Genomic DNA, 25,565 nt, shown 5'->3' on the forward strand with positions numbered 1-25,565 from the left:
ACCATATCTCGTGAGAACTCACTATCTCAAAGACAGTACCTGGAGGGATAATGCTAAACCATTCATGAGAAATCCATCCCCACGATCCAATCACTTCCCATCAGACCCCACCTCCAATACCGTGGATTACATTTCAGTATAAGATTTGGGTGGGGACACAGATCCAAAACATATCAGATGGTCTTTGGTGACTTTGGAAAGACTTGTTTGGCAGATTAATGGGGGAAGAAGCCAAATTAGTTTATCAAAGGCTATGTCATATGCTGATGACAGATAAGGCCATTAGGCTAAAATTCAGTTGTTGAATATATTATATATATGTCACTGGTTAAATAAGTCAATGTATTACATGAGGTGGGTAAAATTATTCACACTATTCGGATTTTTAAAACTGAGTCTTAGAGATGTTCATGTCACATAACTATTAAGTATTTAAAGTCAAGATTTGCACCTGTACTCAACAACATGCTGATTCTCTAAACAACGGCATTATCAAGCAAGGAAAGATTCATGTTTTCCTTTTTTTGTTTTTTGTAGAGATAGGGTCTCACTCAATCACCCAGGATGGAGTGCAGTGCTGTGATCATAGCTCACTGCAGCCTCAAACTTCCTGGGCTCAAGCTATCCTCCTACCTTAGCCTCCCAAGTAGCTGGGACTACAGGCATGCATCACCATGCCTGGCAAAATTTTTAATTTTTATTTCTTGGGTCGCCCTAAGTTGCCCTGGCTGATCTCAAACTCCTGGCCTGAAGTGATCCTCTTGCCTCAGCCTTCTGAGTGGCTAAGATTACAGGCTGGGGCCACCATGCCCAGTGTTTTTCTTTTTTTTTTTTCTTCTCATTTTTCACATAAGCTGAGACAGAATGAATGACTTTTGAACACTCTAGAATTTAGGCTCATGGCTTTTCTGGTTTAATATGTACCCCTAGCGATCATCCCTCCTCTCTTTCTGCCCTCCCTACCCTAGCAAATTATTTCAAGGCAAATCCCAGACATAGCTCTTCCTAAAATCTATAGCATTTTTTATTCAAAGTTGTCAATTTTGCCTGCTATAAATTTCTACTTTTAAACATCTGATCAAACTACCTGATAGTTCAAATAGAAGAGCAGGAAATAAAATTACACCTGAAAGTTATGTAAGTTTTAGTTTTTCACTTCCTACAGGTGAAAGGAATCATTTAATTGATTTAACGACAACAGTTGAATGAAGTACACTGATGTTTCTTTTGAAGTTTAGCTACTTCCTGTCTGCCAGTTGTTTATTATAATAAAATGATCATAAAAACTTCATATATTTTCACATGTAACATTTTATTTTTAACTTTATAAAGACGTGGCTTTGGTCATGATTGTTTATAGAGGTCAGATAACGCAAATAACAACGAGCGAATTTGTACTTTTTTTTTTTGAGACAGAGTTTCGCTCTTGTTTCCCAGACTGGAGTACAATTGCGTGATCTTGGCTCACTGCAACCTCCACCTGCTGGATTCAAGCGTTTCTCTTGCCTCAGCCTCCCAGTAGCTGGGATTACAGGCGCCCGCCACCCCACCCAGCTAGTTTTTGTACTTTTTTAGTAGAAACGGGCTTTCATGTTGTCTGGGCTGGTCTCAAACTCCTGACCTCAGGTGATCCACCCACTTCGGCCTCCCAAATTTCTGGGATTACAGGCATGAGCCACTGTGCCCGGCCAAATTTGTATTTTTTAAAAGATGATGTCTGATTCTTTTAAAGGTGATTTGTTTGAAGATGAGTTCTCACTGTGTGGCCCAGATTGAGTTTAAACTCCTGAGCTCAAGCAATCCTCCTGCTTCAGCCTCCCAAAGTGCTGGGATCACAGGCATGAGTCACCATGCCCAGCCAGATCTCTACATCGTAAACATCACAAGGGGCCTTTGGAGATCACTTGTCCTTGGTACCCATGAAGTCATGGTTCCTCTGTGTGCTTTATATGACATCACTAAATGAATGGTAGCCCATGCTACACCAGGTGCTGAAGGCTGAGATGGTGACAGCATGAGTGATAAGATGTTCTCTCCCCTTGCTCTTTCTGAAGATGACAAACTCCATCTTTTTTCTGAAGTCTTACTAAAGGTGGAAATCTTTTTTCTTCCCTTCATTTAAAAAAGTATTTGTTTTTGTTTTATAGAATAGACTGAGAGTGGGCTTTTAAGATTAAGAAGTTGATTTTATATTTATATACAAATACTGCATAGTTAGACATTTATAAGTAGGTTGATGAATATTCAGTATATGATAGATACACAAGCAGTTTGGGTGTGAATATATTAAACTTATTGAAATTTTTTTTTTTTTTTTTTTTTTTTTGAGACGGAGTCTCAGTTTGTCGCCCAGGCGGGAGTGCAGTGGCAGGATCTCAGCTTACTGCAAGCTCCGCCTCCCGGGTTTACGCCATTCTCCTGCCTCAGCCTCCCGAGTAGCTGGGACTACAGGCGCCCGCCGCCTCGCCCGGCTAGTTTTTTGTATTTTTTAGTAAAGACGGGGTTTCACCGGGTTAGCCAGGATAGTCTCGATCTCCTGACCTCGTGATCCGCCCGTCTCGGCCTCCCAAAGTGCTGGGATTACAGGCTTGAGCCACCGCGCCCGGCCGAAAAAATTTTTTAATGTGAGATTTTACATATTTCTGACTTTTTCAAAATTTGAGTTTAGAAGAAAGTTGAAATACAGCCCAGAGCAAATTTTCAGGTTGAGCTCTCTGTAGCCCTAGGTACTCCAAACCAAGTGTTTCAAGAGTCACTTGGAGTTGTGGTAGTTGGCAGTTTAGGGGGCAAGAACCCTTGTACTCTATCTGTTCCTCCCCTCCCAACTGGGCAGTTGTATTTATTAAGCATCTGCACCATCCTTTGTTGAAGAAAGGGCTCCCCACCTAAGTTTGATAATCAATGGTCTACAAAAATAGCACTTTGATGAAATCTGATGCCCTGGGAGGGAGGAATTCAGAACAGAAATAGGAAACAGGTTCCATTTGACAGTTTATATAATATGTTCAGAATAGAAGGTAGAGAAACAAGTATTGTAATCAAGATAATATTCATGTACAGAGGAATATAGTGAACCTGCAATATTTCTAAAATTTCAGTTTAACAAGAAATAAAAAAATGTACAAATGTTTCTCATTCAAGGTAATCCACATTTTGAAGATCTCATTTTACACAAAAAAGAGTAATTAGAACTATAAATAGGTCTTTATTTTATAATAAGCACTAATATAATTAATGTGCAGTTACGATTTTTAAAATTGGCAAACATGCAAAATTGCATTAAATAAGTTATGTCAGATAATTATCCTTTGTTTAATGTTTATTTACAGCTTGTAATTAATGTTTAATCATTTTGTTATCGGTGGTGGGAATCCGAGTTACACAGCATCAGAATATGTTATCAGCGGCAAATCCATACGGGTCTGCAACAACAATTCTTGTGTCCTCAGGAAAGAATCCGACTAATACGGGTCTGCAACAACAATTCTTGTGTCCTCAGGAAAGAATCCGACTAAGGGGTGTAAGGCAGACGAAGAGATCAAGGCAAATTTTAGAGTGGGAGTGAAGGTTTATTGAAAAACTTTAGAGGAGGAATGAAAAGAAAGTAAAGTACACTTGGAAGAGGGCCAAGTGGCCATCTTAGAGGACAAGTGCCCCATTTGACCTTGGACGTAGGGTTTTACATGTGGCATACTTCCGGCATCTTGCGTCCCTTTTCCCTTGATTCTTTCCTTGGAGAGGGAGGCCTGTTAGCACTTTGGAGGTGAGCGTGCGCAGTGTGTTTACTGGAGTTGTACGCATGCTCACCAGAGGTGTTCTTCCCTTACCAGCTGAATGTCCTTAGGAGGTCATGTACCAGTTAAACTCCTCGATTTTGCCTCTTAATATGCATGCCTGAGCCCACTCTCCCATCTCCTTAGATCTTATCCGGAAGCTGCTGATCACCAGTTTTAGGTGTTTCTATCTGTTGGGAAACTGCCTTTTCCTGGCACTGGCTGCAACCAATTATTTCAGAGAGACAGTTTAACAACCGCTTGACATTCCCGGTTGGGGTAGGGGTCACCCTCTCTTGCTCTGTTTATGCCTAAATAGCTACATACTGTAACCATTCATTTTTCAAGATACATTTAATTGAAAAGTAATGGAAATACAAAATAGGAAAAGTTATGGTCCCTGGCCTCAAGAAAATCCATCTAGTGGGGCTGAAAAGAAAACTTACAAGTATCTTACAGCAAAGTGAGGTGAAGAGAGAAGATGATTCAGAGTTGGCATGGTTGGGGCAGGTTTCATGACAGAAAGAGACTCGAGCTGCTACTTGAAAGAAACACAAGACTTTGCAAATTGGGGTGGAAAGCTAAGGGATGCTAGTCTGAAGGTTGATGTGAGCAAGACATACAATGTGAGGAGCTGTTCACAAGAGAATGAGGGTTTCCAACAGGGAATAACGAGATAATTGATTGGAGCAAATTTTAGGATGAGGAGGTGAAGGAAATTTTCTTTTTTGGGGGGGCCAGGGAACAGGGTCCTGCTCTGTGGCCTAGGCTGGAGTTCAGTAGCAGGATCATGGCTCACTGCAGCATGGAACTCCTGGGCTCAAGTGATCCTCCCGCCTCAGCCTCCTGAGTAGCTGGGACTACAAGGTACATGCCACCACACCCTGGGATTTTACTTTTGAAACCAAGGTTCTCAGTTATCCCAAGGTGAAAGTAGGGTAACAATGTGTATTGCCTTTAGGGGTTCCTATGGAAGTCTCTCAAAGAGATGCTTCTACCCTCCCACCATGAGATATTTTGATTTTTTCCTCCTTTGCTGTCCAGGTGACAATGTATATGGTATAATAAAGGATGTTACTAGATGACATGTGCTGCACACCTGAGCCTTGTGGAGGCTGAAGAAAAGGAGGCTTCTGTAGAAAATAGGAACTCAGTGAGTGTTTTCAGACAGCTGGGTAATGTGTATGAAGAAAAATCTTTGGGCCAGGCGCAGTGGCTCATGCCTGTAATTCCAACACTTTGGGAGGCCAAAGCTGGAGGATCACTTGAGGTCAGGAGTTTGAGACCAGCCTCGCCAACATGGCAAAACCCTATCTCTATTAAAAATACAAAAATTAGCCTGGCATGGTGGTGTGCGCCTGTAATCTCAGCTACTCAGGAGCCTGAGGCAGGAGAATTGCTTGAACATAGGAGGCAGATGTTGCAGTAACCTGAGATCGCTTCACTGCACTCCAGCCTGGATGGCAGAATGAGACTCCGTCTCAAAAAACAACAACAACAAAAAGAAAGTTTTGGCTACTGGTGTGTTAGGTGGGAGAAACTGAAGGCAGGGAGATGTGAAGAGTTGACTGCAATTGTATAGAAATTGAAGAGGCAGAAAGAATATCTGAATGTTTGATGGTAGAGAAAGTGAATGTCATAAAAACCGAAGTGGAGCAGGCACTGTACTAAGAATAACCACCTTTCAAAGCAGGTATTGTTTCTATTTTACAAACAATAAAATCTAGAAATCAAATACAAATCCAAGTATATAGGTTTTAGTGAGAGAGTTGGGCTCTGAATTGAGGTCCGTCTGACTCTAAATTCCGCTAACACACTATAAATTTAATTTTGAGTTTCTAAGAGATGAACAGAAAAAGGGACAAAAGATGAGCTTGCTTTTGAGGTTTGATGTATGGGTAGGTTGTCCAGCAAGCATCTGGAAAAGTGGCATTTGACTTTAGAGATGTTGGGCATAGATTATTAACAATTATTTGAACAGGGTGACAATGATAAGGATTCCAAGGAAGACCACTAAGAGTTGAAAAAGAAAGGAGAGAGCAAAGGCTTGAACAACAATAATATTCCCAGGTTAGAAAAAAATGGGATCAATTATTGAAAAACAAGAAAAGGAGTAAAGTTATGAGAAATAGGAAGTGTAGCATCACCAAAAATAAAGAAAACACTTGTACTTAGGAAAAGATTGTCAAAGCTGTTGGATACTGCAGATGTCAAGGAGGCAGGTCTAATTTGCCAATTAGAAAAAAAAAAAATAGTTGGGGTCAGTAGTTTTATTTCAGAAGAGCATTACACAGGAGCCAATCTGTAATTAATTAAAAATCAAAATAGTAAAGATAGGGAAACAGATAATTTACTAAAATCTATAGACATTTCTTTTGAGATCATGAAAAAATGAAATGAGAGAGAAATTAGCACATGGTAGGTAGGTGGAAGAGCACGGCCTAGGGAGGGTTTCAATACTGGGCTTCTTTATAGCTTGGTAAGGAAAAGAGCCCATCGAAAGGGTAAAATATTGAAATGCAGGTAAAGAAAGGAAAATAAATTTATTAATGGAAAAAAGTTTTTAATTAAAAAAATAAAGAAAATAGGGCCGGGTACAGTGGCTCATGCCTGTAATCCCAGCTCTTTGGGAGAGTGAGGCGAGTGGATCATGAGGTCAGGAGATCGAGACCATCCTGGACAACATGGTGAAACCCTGTCTCTACCAAAAAAAAAAAAAAAAAAAATTAGTCGGGTGTGGTGGCAGGCGCCTGTAGTCCCAGCTACTCCGGAGGCTGAGGCAGGGGAATCGCTTGAACCCAGGAGGTGGAGGTTGCAGTGAGCTGAGATTGCAACACTGCACTACAGCCTGGTGACAGAGCAAGACTACATCTCAATAAATAAATAAATAAATAAATAAATAAACAAATAAACAAAATAGCAGTAACACCTGTAATCAACCACAAAAATTGTATAAAATAAGTTAAAGGCCATTCCTCCAATTTACAAACCTTTTACTACTTTATTTCTACTGTTAATAGTTTGGTGCAAATCTTTTTCTTTTTCTGAGACAGAGTCTTGCTCTGTCGCCATGCTGGAGTACAGTGGCACGGTCTTGGCTCACTGCAACCTCCACCTCCTGGGTTCAAGCGATTCTCCTGCTTCAGCCTCCCAAGCAGCTGGGATTACAGGCACGCATCACCATGCCTGGCTAATTTTTGTATTTTTAGTAGAGATGGGGTTTCACCATGTTGGCCAGGCTGGTCTTGAACTCCTGATCTTGTGATCTGCCCGTCTTGGCCTCCCAAAGTGCTAGGATTACAGGTGTGAGCCACAGAGCCTGGCCAGTGCAAATCTTTTTCAACATCTTCCTTTATTTAAAGAAGCATCACTCTTTTCTCTCTCTCTCTCTCTCTTTCTCTGTATCTGTTCCTAAATAAACCTGTTATTAAATAAAAATAAAATGGTGCCACATATGTATGCATATATATTTATGTTTTCAAATTACTTTTTTTCATTGTATCTATCACAGAGATCTTTCTAGGTTAATATTTACACTCATATCAAATCCATCTAATTTATTTTAGCCGGTGTATAGTGTTCTTTTGCTTGGCTAGATCATAATTTTTATAGAAATTTCTTTTTTAAAAATTTATTTTTTATTTTGTAGCGAAGTGGGTTCTTACTATGTCTCAAACTCCTGGGCTCAAGTGATCCACCCCTCAGCCTCCCAAAGTGCTGGGATTGCAGGTGTGAGCCACCACATCTAGCCTCAATGTGTGTAGAAATTTCTTCATTGATGAACTTTTCTTGGTAGCTTAATTCTAAAAAGTGGATTGCTCCGTGTAGTGGGCTAACTAGTCCCCAAAGATATCCATACACTAAGCTTTAGAACCTGTGAATGTTACCTTATATGGCAAAAGATATTTTGAAGATGTGATTATTAACTTAATCACCTCTACTGGATATTGAAATAGTAAGATTATCCTGGATCACCTGGGTGAGTCCTAAATGTAATCACAAGGCTATGTGATGGCAGAAGCTGAACAAAGCAGTGTCAGACAGACCAAAGATGCTTCATCTTTGGCTTTGAAAAGGCAGGAAGGTGACAAAAGCTAGGAAATATAAGTAGCTTCTAGAAGCTTGAAAAAGCAAGGTAATAGATTCTCCCCTGGAGCCTCCAGAAGAAAATAGTCCTTCTTATTGATTTTAGCCCCATAATACTCATTTTGGATTTCTGGCCTCCAGAATTATAAGAGATACATTTGTGCTGATTTAGGTTACCGAGCCTGTGGTACTCCAATATGACTTTATCTGAACTTTATTACATCTGCAAAGACCCAATTTCCAAATAAGGTCATATTCATAAGTATGAGGGTTAGGACATGAACATAAATTTTTGGGGGACACAATTCAATTCACACACCCATTTTCGAAAAGTCAATTCGATCTGTGAGTGGTTTTAAAATTTGATTTCTGGGAACCTACCATTTAATTCTGGAATTGTTACTGCCTCATTCCAAAGACAAAATTCTTACTGGATTTGAGATTTTGGAAGTCGTAGAAGAAATAGCTGAGCATGGGTGGATATTTTGGAAATAATCCTCATGGTATGGAGCTGAGAACACCCCAGTTATACATATGTAGCACATTATTGTATAAAGTTAGTAACTGAGCAAAACTAAACAACATATTTTTACACACACATATGCAGAATATGTATATGTGATCTACGTATGACTATGCCCTAAAGAAAAGCAGCAAAGTGAGGGGAGATGGATGGCAGGGATGGCACAGGCAGCAGCACGAAAGATTCCGCGGTGTGGAGGGTTCGTGGGTGCGTATAATTATCCTCCATTATCTACATGTGTACTTATGCGTTCGTTAGCTATATTTTTGTATGTATTAATATGCAACAAAACATCGTATGAGTTATGCTTTAATGTAAAATTGTCTACATAACACAAAATTTAAAAGAAATGGCATACAGATAGTAGAAAACATATTTTGAGAAAAAAGCGTCATGCACTAAGTCCAGAAATTTACATTGGAAAGAGGCACCAATTGTTTTCATCAAGCTGACTTTCCCAGGTATTACTCGGAAAAGCTGACCGGTGATAGGGCACTGGGTCAACTCACGCTAATTATGAAACCGTGAGTAAAATAATCTGTGCTTCTATGTAACTCAAGTGCCAACAAATCAGGAGGCTCACAGAGGGACGAAAAGCATTCCCAGAACCACACGCTGGTTCGCCACCTTCCCGGTGGAAAAACCCTTTTTTCGGAAATTCTTAGCGCAAAAACTTTGCCCTATTCCAAAATGGCTCCGGCGCCCACAACTTAAGCACAGCGCAGGTCCGGAAGTTACGCAACCCCAAGAGATAGCACGCCCTCACCCGTAGGGAGCGTTTCCGCCATTTTTGAAAATTGGTAAGGTCCTGGTTTTAAGTGTAGTTGCCGACGCAATGGCAGCCTTTGCCGTGGAACCTCAGGGGCCCGCGTTAGGTGAGTGAAATACTGCTTTTCCTTGTTGGCACTGCCATCCCTGCTTTGGGCCTGGAGGCGGGCAAGACTGAAGGGCAGTCGTCAGGCTCTCGTCTGCTGGTTTCAGTCGCGGAGAGGGAACCATTGGGTGCCCCCAAGTTCCTAGTCAGTCCCCTACTCAACGCATCGCCTCCATACTGCTACAGAGGTGGCGCCGGGAAGCTGTGGGCCTGGGAGGGTGAAGGAAAGGCCGTCGGACGGTGACTGAGCTGTGTTTGTGCCCCCACACGCCAGCTACGCCAGACTGGCCCATACCTTAACCTCCTTCTGATACCCGAGACGCGCTGCTAGTTGCTGGATTCCCCGGTTCCCCGGAAGCCTCCCTGGAAGGAACTGACCGCGGTACACGTGGGTGGGCGGTGCCCTGAAGTGTGTGGGTGCAGTCCACTGCTTCTTGATCACCTGTGCTTCTAGTTCCTGTTTTGACTCCTCCTCTCTCCCGGGCTTTGCAAAAGGAATCTTGTTATTAATGGAAGCTTGAATCGTGCAACGTTTAATCAACCAGGTGGTTGGTAATCATTGAGATATTGGCCTTAATAGCAAGCTAGGAGTTCGCACGATATTTCCCGCCTTTATTTGGGGAAAGTGACTCTTAAGTATTGTAGGAGGTATTTTTCTCTAATAGGTCCCGATCTGAATTTTTTAAAGATTCACTCCCATTATTTATTGCGGAGCTTCATTGAAATATGTCGTATTTGAAAAAAATCTACCAATGTAATAGCACGCGGATTCCTTTTTTTTTTCCTGCTGAGTTTTGCGACTTGTGAGAACCGTCGAAAATTTTAGAACGGAAAATAAACCGTCTTACTGTCATAGAGACTTACCTGCAAGTTAGGTTATAACTTTCTGAGCTTGGAAAAGAGAGCAAGTGATATATATATATATATATATATATATATATATATATATATATATATATATATATCTCGTGTAGAAAGAGTCTTTTTAGATTTGAAGGGTATATAATGCTTGCCATGTTTGGTGTAAAATAAGTTCCTTTTGAGAATAGAGTAACTTGAACTGCTTTAGTATGTCATAAAAAAACTAAATGCATAATGTCAATAATCTGCATTAAAATTTATGTACAAATGTCGTCTTGGTATTTATTTTTAATATATTTTAGAGATCAGAAAGCTCTTCATTTCCAGTTCCAAATTTTTCTATTGAACAAAAACATTTTGGAGTGCATATTTATTGGGGTTACAAATGTGAGTAAACCAATCCCTGTATATTGCCTTGCCAGAAATCTGACATTAGCCAGTATTAATGTGCAAGTTCACATTTTGCAGATATTCCAGGTGCCCACTGGTGTAGTAAAACTAAGGGTTGACTTCAACAAACTGTACTAGCTGAGTACGAATCTTTTAGGAGCACAGAATATGAAATGGAATTGAGGACATGCAGCATTTTTTCCTTAAGTTTGCTTTAAGTGAAATTTAGTCTGAAGGGTGGTTAGTGACAGTCCTGATTAAGAGCCCCTTGTGCCCTCCTTGCTGTCTGGTGCTTTCTTTTTTCTTTTCGTTCCTTCTTCCCTCTCTCCCTCCTCCCTCCCTCACTTCCTCTTTTTTGACACAGGGTCTCGCCCTGTCCCCCGGGCTGGGCTGGAGTGCAGTTGTGCAATCTCAGCCCACTGCAACTTCCGCCTCCGCCTCCGGGCTCAAACAATCCTCCCACCTCAGCCTCCCAGTGGCGTGTGCCGCCACTCCCAGCTACTTTTTGTATTTTTGGTGGAGGCAAGGTTTCGCCCTTTTGTCCAGACTGGTCTGGAACTGAGCTTAAGCGATCCGCCCCCCTCGGCCTCCCAAAATCCTGGGATTACAGGCTTGAGGCTTCTACTGTGTCTATATGTATCCAGATATATCACAACTTTTCTTAAGCCAATTCTTACTTTATTTTGCTATAATTTTTTTTTTCTTTTAGGGAGGGGAGTGAATGTAGTGGATGTTACCAAAAACTTTGCATTTAATATGGTATTCTAAATATCTGTTAGGAATATGCCTTTGTTTAGACTTTTGGTTTGATTTTAGTGGATATTCTTAGGAAATATTTCTGTAGTGCCATGTAACATAGTAACTAGCACTTTTTAAAGTAATTACAATGTAATTAGAGTTTTTTACACCTTGTTTTAGCATCTGCTTTATCCATTTATTGAATTTTTTTTTTTTTTTTTGTCTTTTATACACTTGTATTGTTAATATCTAGGCCTAGTGTAATGGGAAATAAGAAGAAGAGTAAAGAGTTGGCAGCTTTTAGATATCAAGAAACAGATTTTTAAGGCTGTCTGGAAGTTAAGTAATAGTTAATAAAAAACATACAAATAACATAGCAAACATTTGACCCTTCTGGGTGCCATGAGTCACACTCAGGCTTGTCAGCTAGTTGAAAATTATTTTCATAAGCAGAGATTGCAAATTCTACATTTATACTTTCACTACTCAGTTTTTGCTATTATGAAATACTTGTAGAAAATAATAATTCGTATTTACTGAGCACTTAACTTTGTATCAGGTACCAGGTCAAGCTGTACTTGCTATAATTCTAACAAAAGCTCTGTTTCCGTTTTGCTGAAAGACCTTGAACGCACATCTTTGACTCCATAGCCCGTCGTTTTCCTTATTCTGCTATTTTGCTATGAAAATAGAATTATATAGCTCACTCATCTTCATAAGGGAAATAATATCTATAGATTGTGAGGATTTTGTATCAACAATTGTGAGAGGTTTCAGTTCTCTAAGTTGGCTTTATATTAGGGGAATATTTAGAGATGATTCTTTAATTTTTTTTTTTTTTTTTTTTTTTTAAATAAAAAGGATGAGCTCTCACTGTGTTTCCCAGGCTGGTCTTGAATTCCTGAGCTCAAGTGATCCTCCTGCCTTGGCCTCCCAAAGTGCTAGGATTTCAGGCTTGAGTCACCACGCCCAGCTGTGATTATTCTTGACTTAAACTAATTATTAAGAAAAAAGTTACAAAAACAAGTTTTCAATTCTTTTCAACATGTTTCTGAGTTAGGGTGCTAGTTATCACTGTTATTTTGTAAGTGCTCTAATATATGCATGGTTACAGTTTTATCACAATAATGATGCACTTTTTATGGGGAAGAAAAAGAAACAATTTAGCAAGCTAAATGCGTTGTGTTTGATATTCTAAGACTTTGTCTAAGTAGTGCAGCCTGTCCTTGTTTTCGGTTGTTACATAGTCCAAACTGATTCGGAAATGGAAAGAAGTTATTAGTGTGATTTTTAAATCCCTGAAATAATGTAAACAAAAATAGCTGTCACGGATTAATATTGTGCTGCCAGGCATGGTGGCTTCATGCTTTTAATCTCAGCACTTTGGGAGGCCAAGGCTGGTGGATCACCTGAGCTCAGGAGCTCCAGACCAGCCTGGGCAGCATGGTGAAACCCCATTTCTACAAAAAAAAATACAAAAATTAGCTGGGCGTGGTAGTGCAGGCCTGTAGACTCAGCTACTGAGAGGCTGAGGAGGGAGGATCGCTTGAGTCTAGGAGGTAGAGGTTGCAGTGAACTGAGATTGCGCCACTGCAGTCCAGCCTGGTGACAGAGCGAGAGTCTGACTCTCAAAAAAAAAAAAAAAAAAGTGAATACAAGATAACTTTACAAATTTCTAGAAATAATTTTTGTTGGCTTTTAAAATAATAAATTCAACTATAGTTCTATTATATCTAAAAGTTTTGATTAAACTTTCAAAATTATGGTAGATTCTTGCATGTATTTGTCAGATATTGTAACAGAAAAGTCTTTAATTTATGTTTTGATTCATGTAGGATCTGAACCAATGATGCTGGGTTCACCCACATCTCCAAAGCCAGGAGTTAATGCCCAGTTCTTACCTGGATTTTTAATGGGGGATTTGCCAGCTCCGGTGACTCCCCAACCTCGATCAATTAGTGGCCCTTCGGTAGGAGTAATGGAAATGAGATCACCTTTACTTGCAGGTAGGTGAATTGCTTAAAATAATTTTATAGACGTGCTGCATACAGGGATGTCCAATCTTTTGGCTTCCCTGGACCACATGGGAAGAAGAATTGACTTGGGCCACACATAAAATACAGTAACTCTAACAATAGCTGATGAGCTACAAAAAAAAAAAAAAAAAATTGCAAAAAAAAAGTCATAATGTTTTAAGAAAGTTTAGCAATTTGTGTTGGGCCACATTCAAGGCCATCCTGGGCTTCATGTGGTATTCAAGCCACGGGTGGGACAAGCTTATGCTAGAATTTTAAAAAGTGTAATGGTGCAGCATTCACCCTCGTCAATACGTTCATTAATTAAAAAAAAATTAAGCAATGTGTCTATTATAAAGCAAAGCTTTTATTGTAAGGCTCTTGGAATAGAGATGTAAGCAGTATAAGCTATAATTTCTAGAGCCACTAAAATGTATTCTACGTTTTATTCATTCTAAGATGCCATTGAATTGGCTTTTAAGTACCACTAGCAAAAATAACCCTAAATATGACATAATGCTAAGATGCCATTTTTTGTAAAATTTCTGTTTTGGAGATGTCAGAGTGTGGTGAGGGGAGAGTGCCTCATAGAGTTGATGAAATACCATCATTTAGCTTCAACTGAATTAATTTAAAGTAATTCATCTTAAGATACAAGCATAGGAAATGATTGGTCAAAAGAAATGTAACTTGAAGATGTAGATGTGAATTCTGCCTTTAGTCTTAGTGAATTGAGATTGTCACATATAGCATGTTTGAGGAAAGGACTGACTTTGCAAACTAGGGGGAGGTTTTATACACAGAATTTGTGATTGTCAGGGCAAAGTATTGTAAATGCAGCCTGTATTTATTGCAGAACTCCTTTAGCAAAGAAATATTTAAAAAAATGACTTCAAAGTTTTAACTGAGTAGTGAGAATTAGCTACGGAAGTGGTTGAATTCTAATTGTGAGCTAATATCCTTTAGTAGTTGTTCAAATGAAAACTCTTTTTACCTTAATTGCCCTTTAAAGTATTTTTGCTTTAAAATGATTTATTATTATTTAGGATTTATCCAGGAGAATTATAAATTATATTTGAAATAATTCATTTAACATTAAACATTAAATTTCAAATGTGTTTTATTATGGTAGCCAACATATATTGATTGCTTATGAGCCTGGCAGTATGCTAATCCTTATTTTGTCAATTTTAAAGGGTAGGTAACAGTATCCCCATTTTTAAAAAGAGGAAACTGAGGCTAAATGCAACAAATAATTTGCTGAAGCTCACTTGCTAGTGAGAGAGCGCTATAAACCTCAGGTTAGTCTTATTCCATAGACTGTGCTCTAAATAGCTCAAGCTATACTGTCCAAGCTCAGACATTAGTCTTACCAATGGCCTGGGCTGCATCACTCTTTGGCATTGCATGTTCTCTGATCGAAAAAGACATCTTTATGTCACAGAAGTTGTTCCTTTTATTACGTCTTTATTATGTACTTAAATATATTTCTACTGTGAGAAACATGAATGGGATGTACTTAATCTAGATAGTCAGACTCTACATTAGGGAATTATATTTATTCAGGAATCTACAGACTGGAGTTGTTTAGTACCTACTTTTAAGTGAGAAATGGGATCAAGTTTTGTATTTAAATGTTAAGCATTTTGTAGAGAGAGCAAAAGTTACATGTGTTTTCTGAAAACTAAGATTTTCATTAACTACTTACTCTGAATCCTTTTGTTCAAAGTGCAGTCTGTGGATCAGCAGCATTGGCATCACCTGGGAGCTTGTTAGAACTGTATAATCTCAGGCTTCACCCTACACCTTCTGAATCAGAGTCTGAATTTTAACAAGGTCCCCAAGTGACTCTTCAGCTTATTAAAGTTTGAAAAGAACTAGGAGACAAGATTTTAAGTCAATATTTCAAAAATATAAATTTTTAAAAATCTTACCAAAAAGATAGAAGAATCCTTTCTTTTCTCACCTTTTTTTTTTTTTGTACACTGTAGGTGGGTCACCACCACAACCAGTTTTACCAGCTCATAAAGATAAAAGTGGCGCTCCACCAGTTAGAAGTATATATGATGACATTTCTAGCCCAGGACTTGGATCAACACCTTTAACTTCAAGAAGACAGGTAATATAAATACCATTTTGATCCACAGTGAACAACATCATGGTTTTATGTGACTGTTCAGTGAGAGTCAATACTTTGAAATGTTTCCCTGAGGTCTATTTTAATGTAACTGTGTTGCACAGAATAAGCATTAAACACATTTATCATACAATCTACTTAAATTGTTGATGATGAACTGTACTTAACAGCGTAGAACTCTAGATTTTCTCTCATAGATAATTCTCAGGTTTTTATAGGTATGCCTTATCCACCTGCTTATACCTCCAATCTACTTAATATACATGTAGAATGTGATTATGGTTTAAATCTTTCTGATTGTTTAAGAAGTTTAATATTTAAAAGTTATGTGAAAGAATAAATGAAAATTTAGAGTTTCATCTAGATCTAGGGCACTTGTCAGCTGAGAAGTAGTATAGACTTCTCTTTATTTTCTTCTGTTTTTTAAGGTCCCAACAGGGTCCTGCTCTGTTGCCCAGGCTAGAGTGCAGTGATGCAGTCATAACTCTGCAGCCTTGAACTCCTGGGTTCAAACAATCCTTCTGCCTCAACTGTCCTATTGGGATATAGGCACGTGCTGCTATGCCTGGCTAATTGTGTTATTTTTTGTAGAGATGAGGTCTTGCTGGCTTCAAGTGATCCTTGCACCTTGACCTCTCAAAGCGCTAGATTATAAGTGTGAGCCACTGTGCCTGGCCAACTTTTCTTTTAAGTGGAAAATTTAGTAGCTTCATAGACACAAGTGTTGTTTCCTATTATTATTGTGCTTAGTAGGACAATCATAAACAAAGTTTATCAGTTAAGTTGATAAGTTCTTTATATAAACATATGTCTGCTGTTTGCTTTAGATATATGTTTTATGCTTTTCCCTAAATTGTATTTAGTGAAGTTAAGAGTTCAAGAATATTAGAAAGCTTTTTTCAGTAGATTCGTGCTATTTATAGGCTTGATATATCTGGCATACTAGGCTTACTTGTCAAGTAAAGCAAAATTCATTCACTGTGGTAAACAGATTACTGTTTCTTCCCAGCACTTCTAGACCTGCCTTCGTGTCTAACAGGAGCCACTAGCTAAGTGTGGCTATTGATACTAGAGATATAACTAGTCTCACTTGAGATATACTTTAAGTATAAAATACACACCAGAGTTTGAAGACTTAGAAAGAATGTAAGGTATCTTATTTTTTTATGTTGATTACATATTGAAATGAGAATGTTTTGGATGTGTTGGGCTAAATAAACCATTACTAAATTTCACCTGTTTGTACTTTTTAAATGTACCTACTAGAAATGGTAAAATTACATGTATGGCATTTGTTGTTCCTAATGGACAGATATTCTGGTCTGGGATGGTTTTCTAAAGGTTGGTAAGTAAAGCTTATGTTTAGTTTGGTATGAAGGCTGGGCGTGTTGGTGCACACCTGTAATCCCAGCACTTTGGGAGGCTGAGGTGGGCGGATTGCTTGATTTTTATGTATTTTTATCATTTTTATTATTATTATTTTTTGAGACAGGGTCTTGCTGTATCACCCAGACTAGATTGCAGTGGAATGCTCATGCCCCACTGTAGCCTTGACCTCCTGGGCTCAAGTGATCCTCCCACCTCTGCTCCTTAGTAGCAGGGACTACACACGTGCACCACCATGCCTGGCTAATTTTTGTATTTTTTGTAGAGATGGGATTTGTCCTGTTGCCCAGGCTGGTCTTGAACTCCTGAGCTCAAGTAATCCACCTTCCTTGGCCTCCCAAAGTGCTGGGATTACAAGTGTGAGCCCCTGTGCTGGGCTTTGGGCAGATCACTTGAGCCCATGAGTTTGAGATCAGCCTGGGCTACATGGCGAAACTCTGTGTCTACTAAACATACAAAAAAAAAAAAAAAAAAAAAATTGACTGGGTGTGGTGGTGTGTACCTATAGTCCCAGCTACTCAGAAAGCTGAGGTGGGATGATTACTTGAGCCTGGGAAGCTCAGGCTACAATGGGCTGTGATTGTGTTACTGCACTCAACCTGCGTGACAGAGTGAGACCCTGTCTCAAAAATAAATAAAATAATAAAAATTTAAAAATTGTTTGTTACAAGAACCACTGGCTTCTAAATTTGTGCAAGTTTTCGTTACTTCTCTGGTGATATAGGCAAAGGCTTGCAGATACTGCTGTATTCAAAATGCTTGAAAGACTCATGGGTCATAATTTATAGAGAATGTTTTTGATTTGAAAGTTGGTAAGAATATCATTGCTAGATTAGAGCCCAAATTAGTTATGCCCCCTGGAATTTGCTCAACCTTTTTCTAATCATGAAAGAATTGGCATTAATAATTGAAGAATACATTTTATATCTCTCCCAACATTCTCTCAGCATTTAGTTCTGGTTGCTAGATGAAGCTATTTGAGATTTCCTTAGTTTAATTAGAATCTGTTTTTAAAAATATTGAGTTCTAGGTAGAGTCTGTTCTCATTTATTGTTTGAATATCGTCTTTGTTTTAGAAGGATTTTTAACTGTTTTAATCCTTAATTATATTTAAAGGGACTAAAATGGATAATTTACCAGTTTTGGAACGTTCTACCGGTAGTGGTAGGGATATGCTGTCTATTATTGTTTAGACTGATTTGAATCTAGAGTATTTCATGGTTTCTAAGTATCTGTTGAAAATCATATTCTGTCATCCTTCTGTTTTTCTGTATGAACTTGGTCATTTTAAAAATTACCATTATCTCTGTTATTTCAAATATTGCACTTTAGAAACTAAAAACAGATAGTTACCATGTCACCTTTTATAGAAGATAATGTCTTTTTTTTTTTTTTAAACATGACTTTTCTTATTTTAACAAATACTAAGGGGTCTAGTATATTTTAGGTTAATACTGTTTAACTTACGGAAAAAAAGAGTGCCTTTGTACTTTGATCTAATTAGAGGCATCTCTAGCACCTGGTAAAAGTTCAGTTATCTGTTGAATGAAGCCTTTTAACGCTTACTGTATTTGTGTTTTGCATTTTTACCATAACACTTTCTTCTGTTTTTGCGTAGCCAAACATTTCAGTAATGCAGAGTCCTCTTGTTGGAGTTACATCTACCCCTGGAACAGGTAAGTGATTTTTTCTTTCTTTCTTTCTTTCTTTCTTTTTTTTTTTTTTTTTTTAAAGACAGGGTCTGGCTCTGCTACCCATGCTGGAGTGCAGTGGTGTAATCATGGAGTAAACAACTCTAACACCAAAGATTTCTCTGTTTGTCGAATGAAGATATGTTTGTTGGTAATTGCCAAAATTCTTTGTTTTATATTTCAAACCTGGGGATTTTCCGAAATCTCTATAACTTCTTTCAGGAAGGAAATACTTTGTATATTGATTATTTTCTGAATCAAATCACCCCAAAGGCATGATGGGTGAATATTCAGAATGTCTTTTTAAGAAAATGTTTACTTAATAGATGTTTGAAGTGTCTCCTTAGTTATTAAAATTTGTCAACAAAAAAGACGTTGCAATTGGGATGAAAAGGAATAGTTAAGACACTGAATAATAAAGGTGTTTTGAGAGATGTTAATGCATAGTTATAAATCTAAATGCTGTTGAATAAAAGCAACCACTGATTATATACCTAGTTTTTCTTTAAGATTAATGGCTTTTTAATCATCATCATTATCCTTAGCACAGTTCTTCATATGTAGTCATATGTGTATAATCCCATCAAATGTTTATTCGGCAAATATTTGAGCACCTAACTGTACTCTGGGAAATAGTAGACGAAATAGATACTCCCGGCCTTTATGGAACTTACATTTCTTTGCAGAATTTACATTTATAAACAAAACAAATAAATTATAAAGTTTGTTAGAAGGTATTGCATTTTGTGGAGGAAAAAGATTAAGCAGCAAAGTGGGGAAAGGGGTGGAGACTTAGAGATTTAAATAGGGTAATGTATTAGTTTTCTATTGCTGCCATAACAAACTACTGCAAACATAAAAGTGGCTTAAACAATACAAATTCATTATCTTTCATTTCTGGAGGTCAGAAGTTTGAAATGGGTCTTGGTGGGCTAAAATCTAGGCATTGGTAGGGCTGTGTTCATTTATGGAGGTTCTAGACAATAATCTTTTTTTTTTTTTTTTTTTTTTTTTGAGATGGAGTCTTGCTCTGTCACCCAGGTTAGAGTGCAGTGGCACGATCTCGGCTCACTGCAACCTCTGCCTCCTGGGTTCAAGCGATTCTCCTGCCTCAGCTTCCTGAGTAGCTGGGATTATAGGCACCCACCACTGTTCCCGCTAATTTTTTTTTATTTTTTATTTTTTTTTATTTTTAGTAGAGATGGGGTTTCACCATATTGGCTAGGCTGGTCTCGAACTCCTGACCTTGTGATCCACCCGCCTCGGCCTCCCAAAGTGCTGGGATGACAGGCCTGAGCCACCGCATCTGGCCAGCAATAATCTATTTTCTTGCCTTTTCCATTTCTGGAGGCTGCTTATGTTTCTTGTTTGTGGTTCCCTTCCTCCCTCTTCACAGTCAGCAACTTTGTAACTCTGACCGTTCTTCTGTAGTCACATCATCCTCTCTCTTTTAAAGACCCCTGTGAATACATTGGGCCCTTCTAGGTAATGTAGGATAATCTTCGTATTTTAAGGTCAGTTGATTAGCAGCCTTAATTTCACCTGCAACCTTAATTCCCCTTTGCCATGTAATGTAACATTCACAGGTTCCAGGGATTAGATCATGGACATCATTTGGGGACCTACCCAGATTATTCCACCTACCACTGATAGTTACGGGACAAGTAAACTTTACTCAAAAGTCTGTAAGTGAGGGAAGTAGGGAATAGTATTCTAGATGGAGGTAACAGCAGACACAAGGGTCCTGAGGTGGGAGTGTGTCTGGGGTGTTCAAGGAAGAATAAGGGGACAGTATGACTGAAATGGAGTAAGTGAGGGGGAGAATAGTAGAAAATGAGGTCAGAGAGGAGAGGTAATGGGGGCAGATGTATTACAGGGCCTTGTAGGTTATTGTCACAATTGGTCTTTACCCAGAAAAGGTGGAAGACAATAAGGATGAGACTGTTGCTGGATACAACTAGTTTGGGAGTAAAAATTAGCCTAGAAGCAAGGAGACAAGTTAGGAGGCTACTTGTAGCAATCTAGGTGAGAGATGATAGTGATAGAAAAAGAAGGCAGGCAAGAAGGAAAAGAATACAGTAACAGAAAGATGGAACATTAGAAACAATAGCAAGAGAGTAGATTTTAAACTAAGAAATCAGGCATGTGCCTGTAGTTCCAGCTACTCAGAAGGTTGAGGCAGGAGGATTGCTGGAGCCCAGGAATTCGAGGTTGCAGTGAGCTGATTTTGTCACTGCACTCCAGCCTGGGTGACAGAGCAAGACCCTATCTAAAAAAAAAAGTAAATAAAATTAAAAAAAAAAAAAAGCAAAACTAACCAAATTAACAATTATGTAAAATGTATTAAACACTCTGGTTAAGGCAGATGTTGTCAGAATAAATAACAAAGGAACACCCAATACGAATTGGATCCTTTGAATCCTGCAAGTCTGAATTTCTTCAGGCAGTCTGTGAGCACTCATTGGCCATGTCTTTAAAGTCTACATTTCTAGTAACAGGTTGTTCAAGGAAACTTAGTCATTTTCTATCACGATGCTCAGAATTCTTCCAGCCTCTACCGACTGCCTGATTTCTAAATCCATTTCCACATTTTTAGCTGTGTGTTAACAGCAGCACCTGACTTGTCCCAACAATCTGTACTAGTTTGCTGTAGTTGCCATAAGAAGTTACTACAAACTTAGTAGTTTAAAACAACACATGTATTATCTTCTAGTTTCTAGAGATCAGATATCTGGGTCGTTGCTTAGAGCTCAGGTGTCAACAGGGCTGTGTTTCTCTCTGGAGGCTTTGGGTGTGAATCTGTTTCCAGGCTCTTTCAGGTTGTTGGCAGAATTTAGTTCCGTGTGGTTATAGGAATGAATGAGGTCCCTCTCCTTGCTGACTGTTACCTTAAAGTTCTTAACTTCTAGAGGCTGCCCTCACTCCTTGGCTCATGGCTCTCCATCTTCCATCTTCAGATATCAAACATCTGGAATGTCACCTTAATCTTTTCAGCTACATAACTGAGGTTGAATGTCTAGGAAAATTAGTTCTGAACAGCCTTAAGCTGATCAAACTGTAACAAATAGGTGGATGATGATGCTTTGTTACACACACAAATAGTGACTATTCAGTTATTTGAGTCATGCCAGGTACCACTGGTTCACGTCTGTAATCCTGAGGCAAGCGGATCACTTGAGTCCAGGAGTTTTGAGACCAGCCCGGGCAACATAGTGAGATGCCTGTCTGTACAAAAAAATTAAAAAATAAGTCCCTAGTTGGGACACACCTGTAGTCCCAACTACCTCGGAGGCTGGGGTTAAGAAGATCACTTGAGCCTGGGAAGTCGAGGCTGTAGTGAGCAGTGATCACACCACTGCATTCCAACCAGGGTGATAAGAGTGAGACCTTGTTTCAAATAAATAAAATAATTGAGTCAGTAAGTGATCCCAGGGACATTGAAAATCCAAAAACAGGGCTGGGTGTGGCATGATGGCACATGCCTATAATTCCAGTACTATGGGAGGTCAAGGTGGGAAGACTGTTTGACCCTGGGAGTTTAAGGCTGCAGGCAGCTATGATTGCACCACTGCACTCCAGCCTGGGTGACAGTGAGACTTCAAAAAAAAAAAAAAAAAAAAAGCAAAAACACATAATGTTAAGTAATGTTTTACATTTTAGCGTCTCTCTTAGTTGACTGAAAAGTGTACATTTTAATTTTCTTAACTGTTGTCAAGTGGAAAAGCACAGGATTAATGTTAATATCTTTTTGTTAACTTATTTTTTTTCTAATATAGTGACTTCTGTGAGGTTTTGTAATTGTGGAAACTATATGTGAAAATACAAGAGCTGTGATAGGAAAAATAGCTATCGTGAATTGGCCACTGGGAGCCACTGCTGCTTCTACTTTGAGTTTAAGGAATTTGCATATAGAAAGTCTTAATAGGACATAAGTTAACAAGAATATTTTTGAAAAGATGACAAGGTGTGGAGACCTATCATCCATGGCCAATGATAGGCAAGAAATAGGAAAAGGGAATTGATAAGAAAATTGAGGGGAAAACCTAGAATTTTTCATTTAGAGCTTTTTTTTTTTTTTTTTTTTTTTTAGCTCCTGTATTTACTGTTAAGTGCAGTTTTTTTGGATGATTAGTAAATCTTAGCCTTCTGAGATTGGCAACTTTTATAAAGAGATGTCATGGGATGTAATGGCATGACTGCCATTTTATGCTTAGGGTTTTTTTGCATCCAATAAGGAGGTTGGTGGGTTTTTATTTTTTTTTGTTAAACATTCTGTAACTGATGTTAAGGTCTTTTTTAGAATATTATTTCTGGTGCAGGAAAACATTGGTCATAAGTCAAAATAGGAAATCTGGATTAAAAGAATATAAGAAACTCTTAGTCATGGTGTATTACTGCCCCGGTAAAGAACATTGAATGTGTTTGCTCTGCTTGCTCAATCCTCATCCCTCAATTTTTTTTTCTGCCGCTATTGAAGTTTTCTTCTGCTTTTCTTCTTCCTTTATATTTTTTATTAATTTTTTTCTTGAGAAGTTCTTTCACTTATATATTAGCTCTCTTCCAAAATGGTGGGTCACTAGTTAATTAACTAGAATCATTATTTGTGTTAGCATATTGTTAAGGGGTTAAGTGTGATATTAAGTGATAATAGCATTTTATGGCTGCTTTTGTTGATGGAAGGACCTCAGAGTTTTGATAGTGTTTCTGGAAGTGGGGGCCAAAAGTGACTCTTTGTTTTCTGGTTTGGGTTAGGTACTCCTAACATGTGCTCCTTTTAAAGTTCTCTCTGCTTGGCTCTCTTCTGTCTTTATTACTTGATTATGAACTCCTTCAGGACAGAGACTTCCTGTGTCTTCAGTGTTTACCCATCTCAGAGCTGGGTACAAAGGGCCTAACATTAATCCTGTGCTTTTCCACTTGACATCATTAAGAAAATTAAAATGTATGCTTTTCAGTCAACTAATAGAGCTGCTAAAATGTAAAACATTACTTAACGTTATGTTTTTGCATTTCTTTATTTTTTTTGAGAAAAGATCTCGCTGTCACCCAGGCTGGAGTGCAGTGGTGCAATCATAGGTCCCTGCAGCCTTTAACTCCCAGGCTCAAGCAGTCCTCCCACCTTGACCTCCCATAGTACTGGAATTTTAGGCGTGTGCCACCATGCCATACCCAGCCCTTTGTACATGTTTGTTGACTGAATATATTGATGGATATAAGCTGTAGAGAGTCGAATGGTGGCCTCCATACAATATGTCCACATCCTAATCACTGGAACCTGTGACTGTTAACTTATATATGATTGCATTCAGGATTTTCAGAGGGGAGACTCTGAAGGAGAGTGTAAAGAGTTAGGGAGGGAAGGGGAGGGAATCCTGGATTGCCTGGATGGCTCCTAAACCCAGTCACAAGGGTCCTTGTAGGTACGAGGTGGAAAGAAATTTGAAACAGAAGAGGAAGAGAAACATAGAGGAGAGAGAAGGTGATGTTCATAAGGGGGCAGAGGTTAGAGTGTTGTTTCCAAAGCATGCCGTAAGTCACCAGAAGATGGAGGAAGCAAGCAGTGGATCCTTCCTTAGAGTCTCCAGCAGGCATGCCACCTTGCCAACAACATAATTTGGGACTTCGGGCCTCCAGAACTTGTGAGAGAATAAATTTCTGTTTTAATCTATCCAGTTTGTGGTAATTTGTTACAGCAGCCACAGGTAACTAATATATGTAAATATTGTTTCAAGACAATGACGTTCCAACACCAGTATCTACTACCAAATAAGAGGATTGGAGTATTTGCATCCAACTTGGCAAGGCATTTTTCTTTAATAATACCAAATAAACACTATCCTTATTCTAGACTATGTAGGTTCTTATTGCTGCTGAATCATATTATCACAAATTAATGGCTTAAAACAACACGAATGTATTGTGTTACAGTTGGGGAGATCAGAAGTCTGAAGTAGGCCTCAGTGGACTAAAATCAAGATGTTAGCAGGACTGCATTCCTTTCTGGAGGCTCTAGAGGATAATTTTTTTTTTCTTTTCCAACTTCTGGAGGCTGCCCACATTCTTTGACTTGTGTCCCCCTACCATCTTCAGAGCCAGCAGTGTTTCTACATCATTCTTTTCCTTTCCTCTTCCCTCTTTAAGACCTTGTTGGTTATATTGGGCCTTTCTGGATAATCTAGGATAATCTTATTTTTGATAGTCACCAAAATTTTATTTACTCTCATGTCAGATTAGGCTACCATTGAGTGGTTTCTAGTTATGGTGGTGGCAATATTTATGTTTTAGTCAAAATAATAAATTCAGATAGTTTTAGAAAATTAAATAGAGCTTACTGTAATCCCAGCACTTTGGGAGGCCAAGGTGGGTGGATCACCTGAGGTCAGGAGTTGAAGATCAGCTTGGCCAACATGGTGAAACCCCATCTCTACTAAAACTACAAAAAATTAGCCAGGCATGGTGGTGGGTGCCTGTAATCCCAGCCACTCAGGAGGCTGAGGCAGGAGAATCGCTTGAACTGGGGAGGTGGAAGTGGCAGTGAACCAAGATTGCACCACTGAACTCCAGCCTGGGCAACAAGAGCAAAACTCTATCTCAAAAAAAAGAAAAAAAAAAAAAAAAAGAAAATTAAATAGAACTTAAATACTTATAACAAAATGCAATAATCTTTAACCTTATTTTGAACTAGCCAGTCCAGATCTTAGAGCTGTTCTTTTTGGAATTTACTTTCATGTCCAAATGAGATGCTAGATTAGTTTACTCTTGCTGTTATAACAAATTACCACAAATGTAGTGACTTAAAACACTTTATGTTCATTCTCTTAGAGTTTTGGAAGTCAGAAATCCAAAATCAGTTTCACTGGGCTAAAGTCAAGGTGTTGATAGGATTACCTCTGGAGATTCTATGGACAATCAGCTTCCTTGTTTTTTTTAAGCATCTAGTTGGATTCTTGTTTATGCCTTTTTCCTCCATCTTCAAAGCATGTCATTCCAATCCCTGCTTCCATAATCATATAATCTTCTCCGAAGTAAAATCTCCTTCTACTTCCCTCTTGTAAGGATACTTGTGGTTACATATAGGGCCCACCTGGATA

General features: G+C 38.7%; 1 protein-coding gene across 2 annotated transcripts in view; it reads left to right on the forward strand.

The window, feature by feature from the left end:
* Nucleotides 1-1,980: 1,980 nt before the first annotated feature.
* Nucleotides 1,981-25,565, forward strand: part of LOC105499552 (nucleoporin 35) — a 43,649-nt gene continuing 20,064 nt past the window's right edge. The window contains exons 1-4 of one of the 2 annotated variants that reach the window (XM_071073025.1): nucleotides 1,981-2,092; nucleotides 13,081-13,251; nucleotides 15,252-15,379; nucleotides 18,402-18,459. In XM_071073025.1, the coding sequence (XP_070929126.1) occupies nucleotides 13,092-13,251; nucleotides 15,252-15,379; nucleotides 18,402-18,459 (346 nt within the window). In that variant the 5' untranslated portion in view covers nucleotides 1,981-2,092; nucleotides 13,081-13,091. Of the gene's footprint in view, nucleotides 2,093-9,141; nucleotides 9,258-13,080; nucleotides 13,252-15,251; nucleotides 15,380-18,401; nucleotides 18,460-25,565 lie in introns of those variants that run through there. The other variant, XM_011772178.3, reaches the window with a different exon arrangement.

The sequence above is a fragment of the Macaca nemestrina genome, chromosome 11, assembly GCF_043159975.1.
Source record: "Macaca nemestrina isolate mMacNem1 chromosome 11, mMacNem.hap1, whole genome shotgun sequence".
Taxonomy (NCBI): Eukaryota; Metazoa; Chordata; class Mammalia; order Primates; family Cercopithecidae; genus Macaca; species Macaca nemestrina.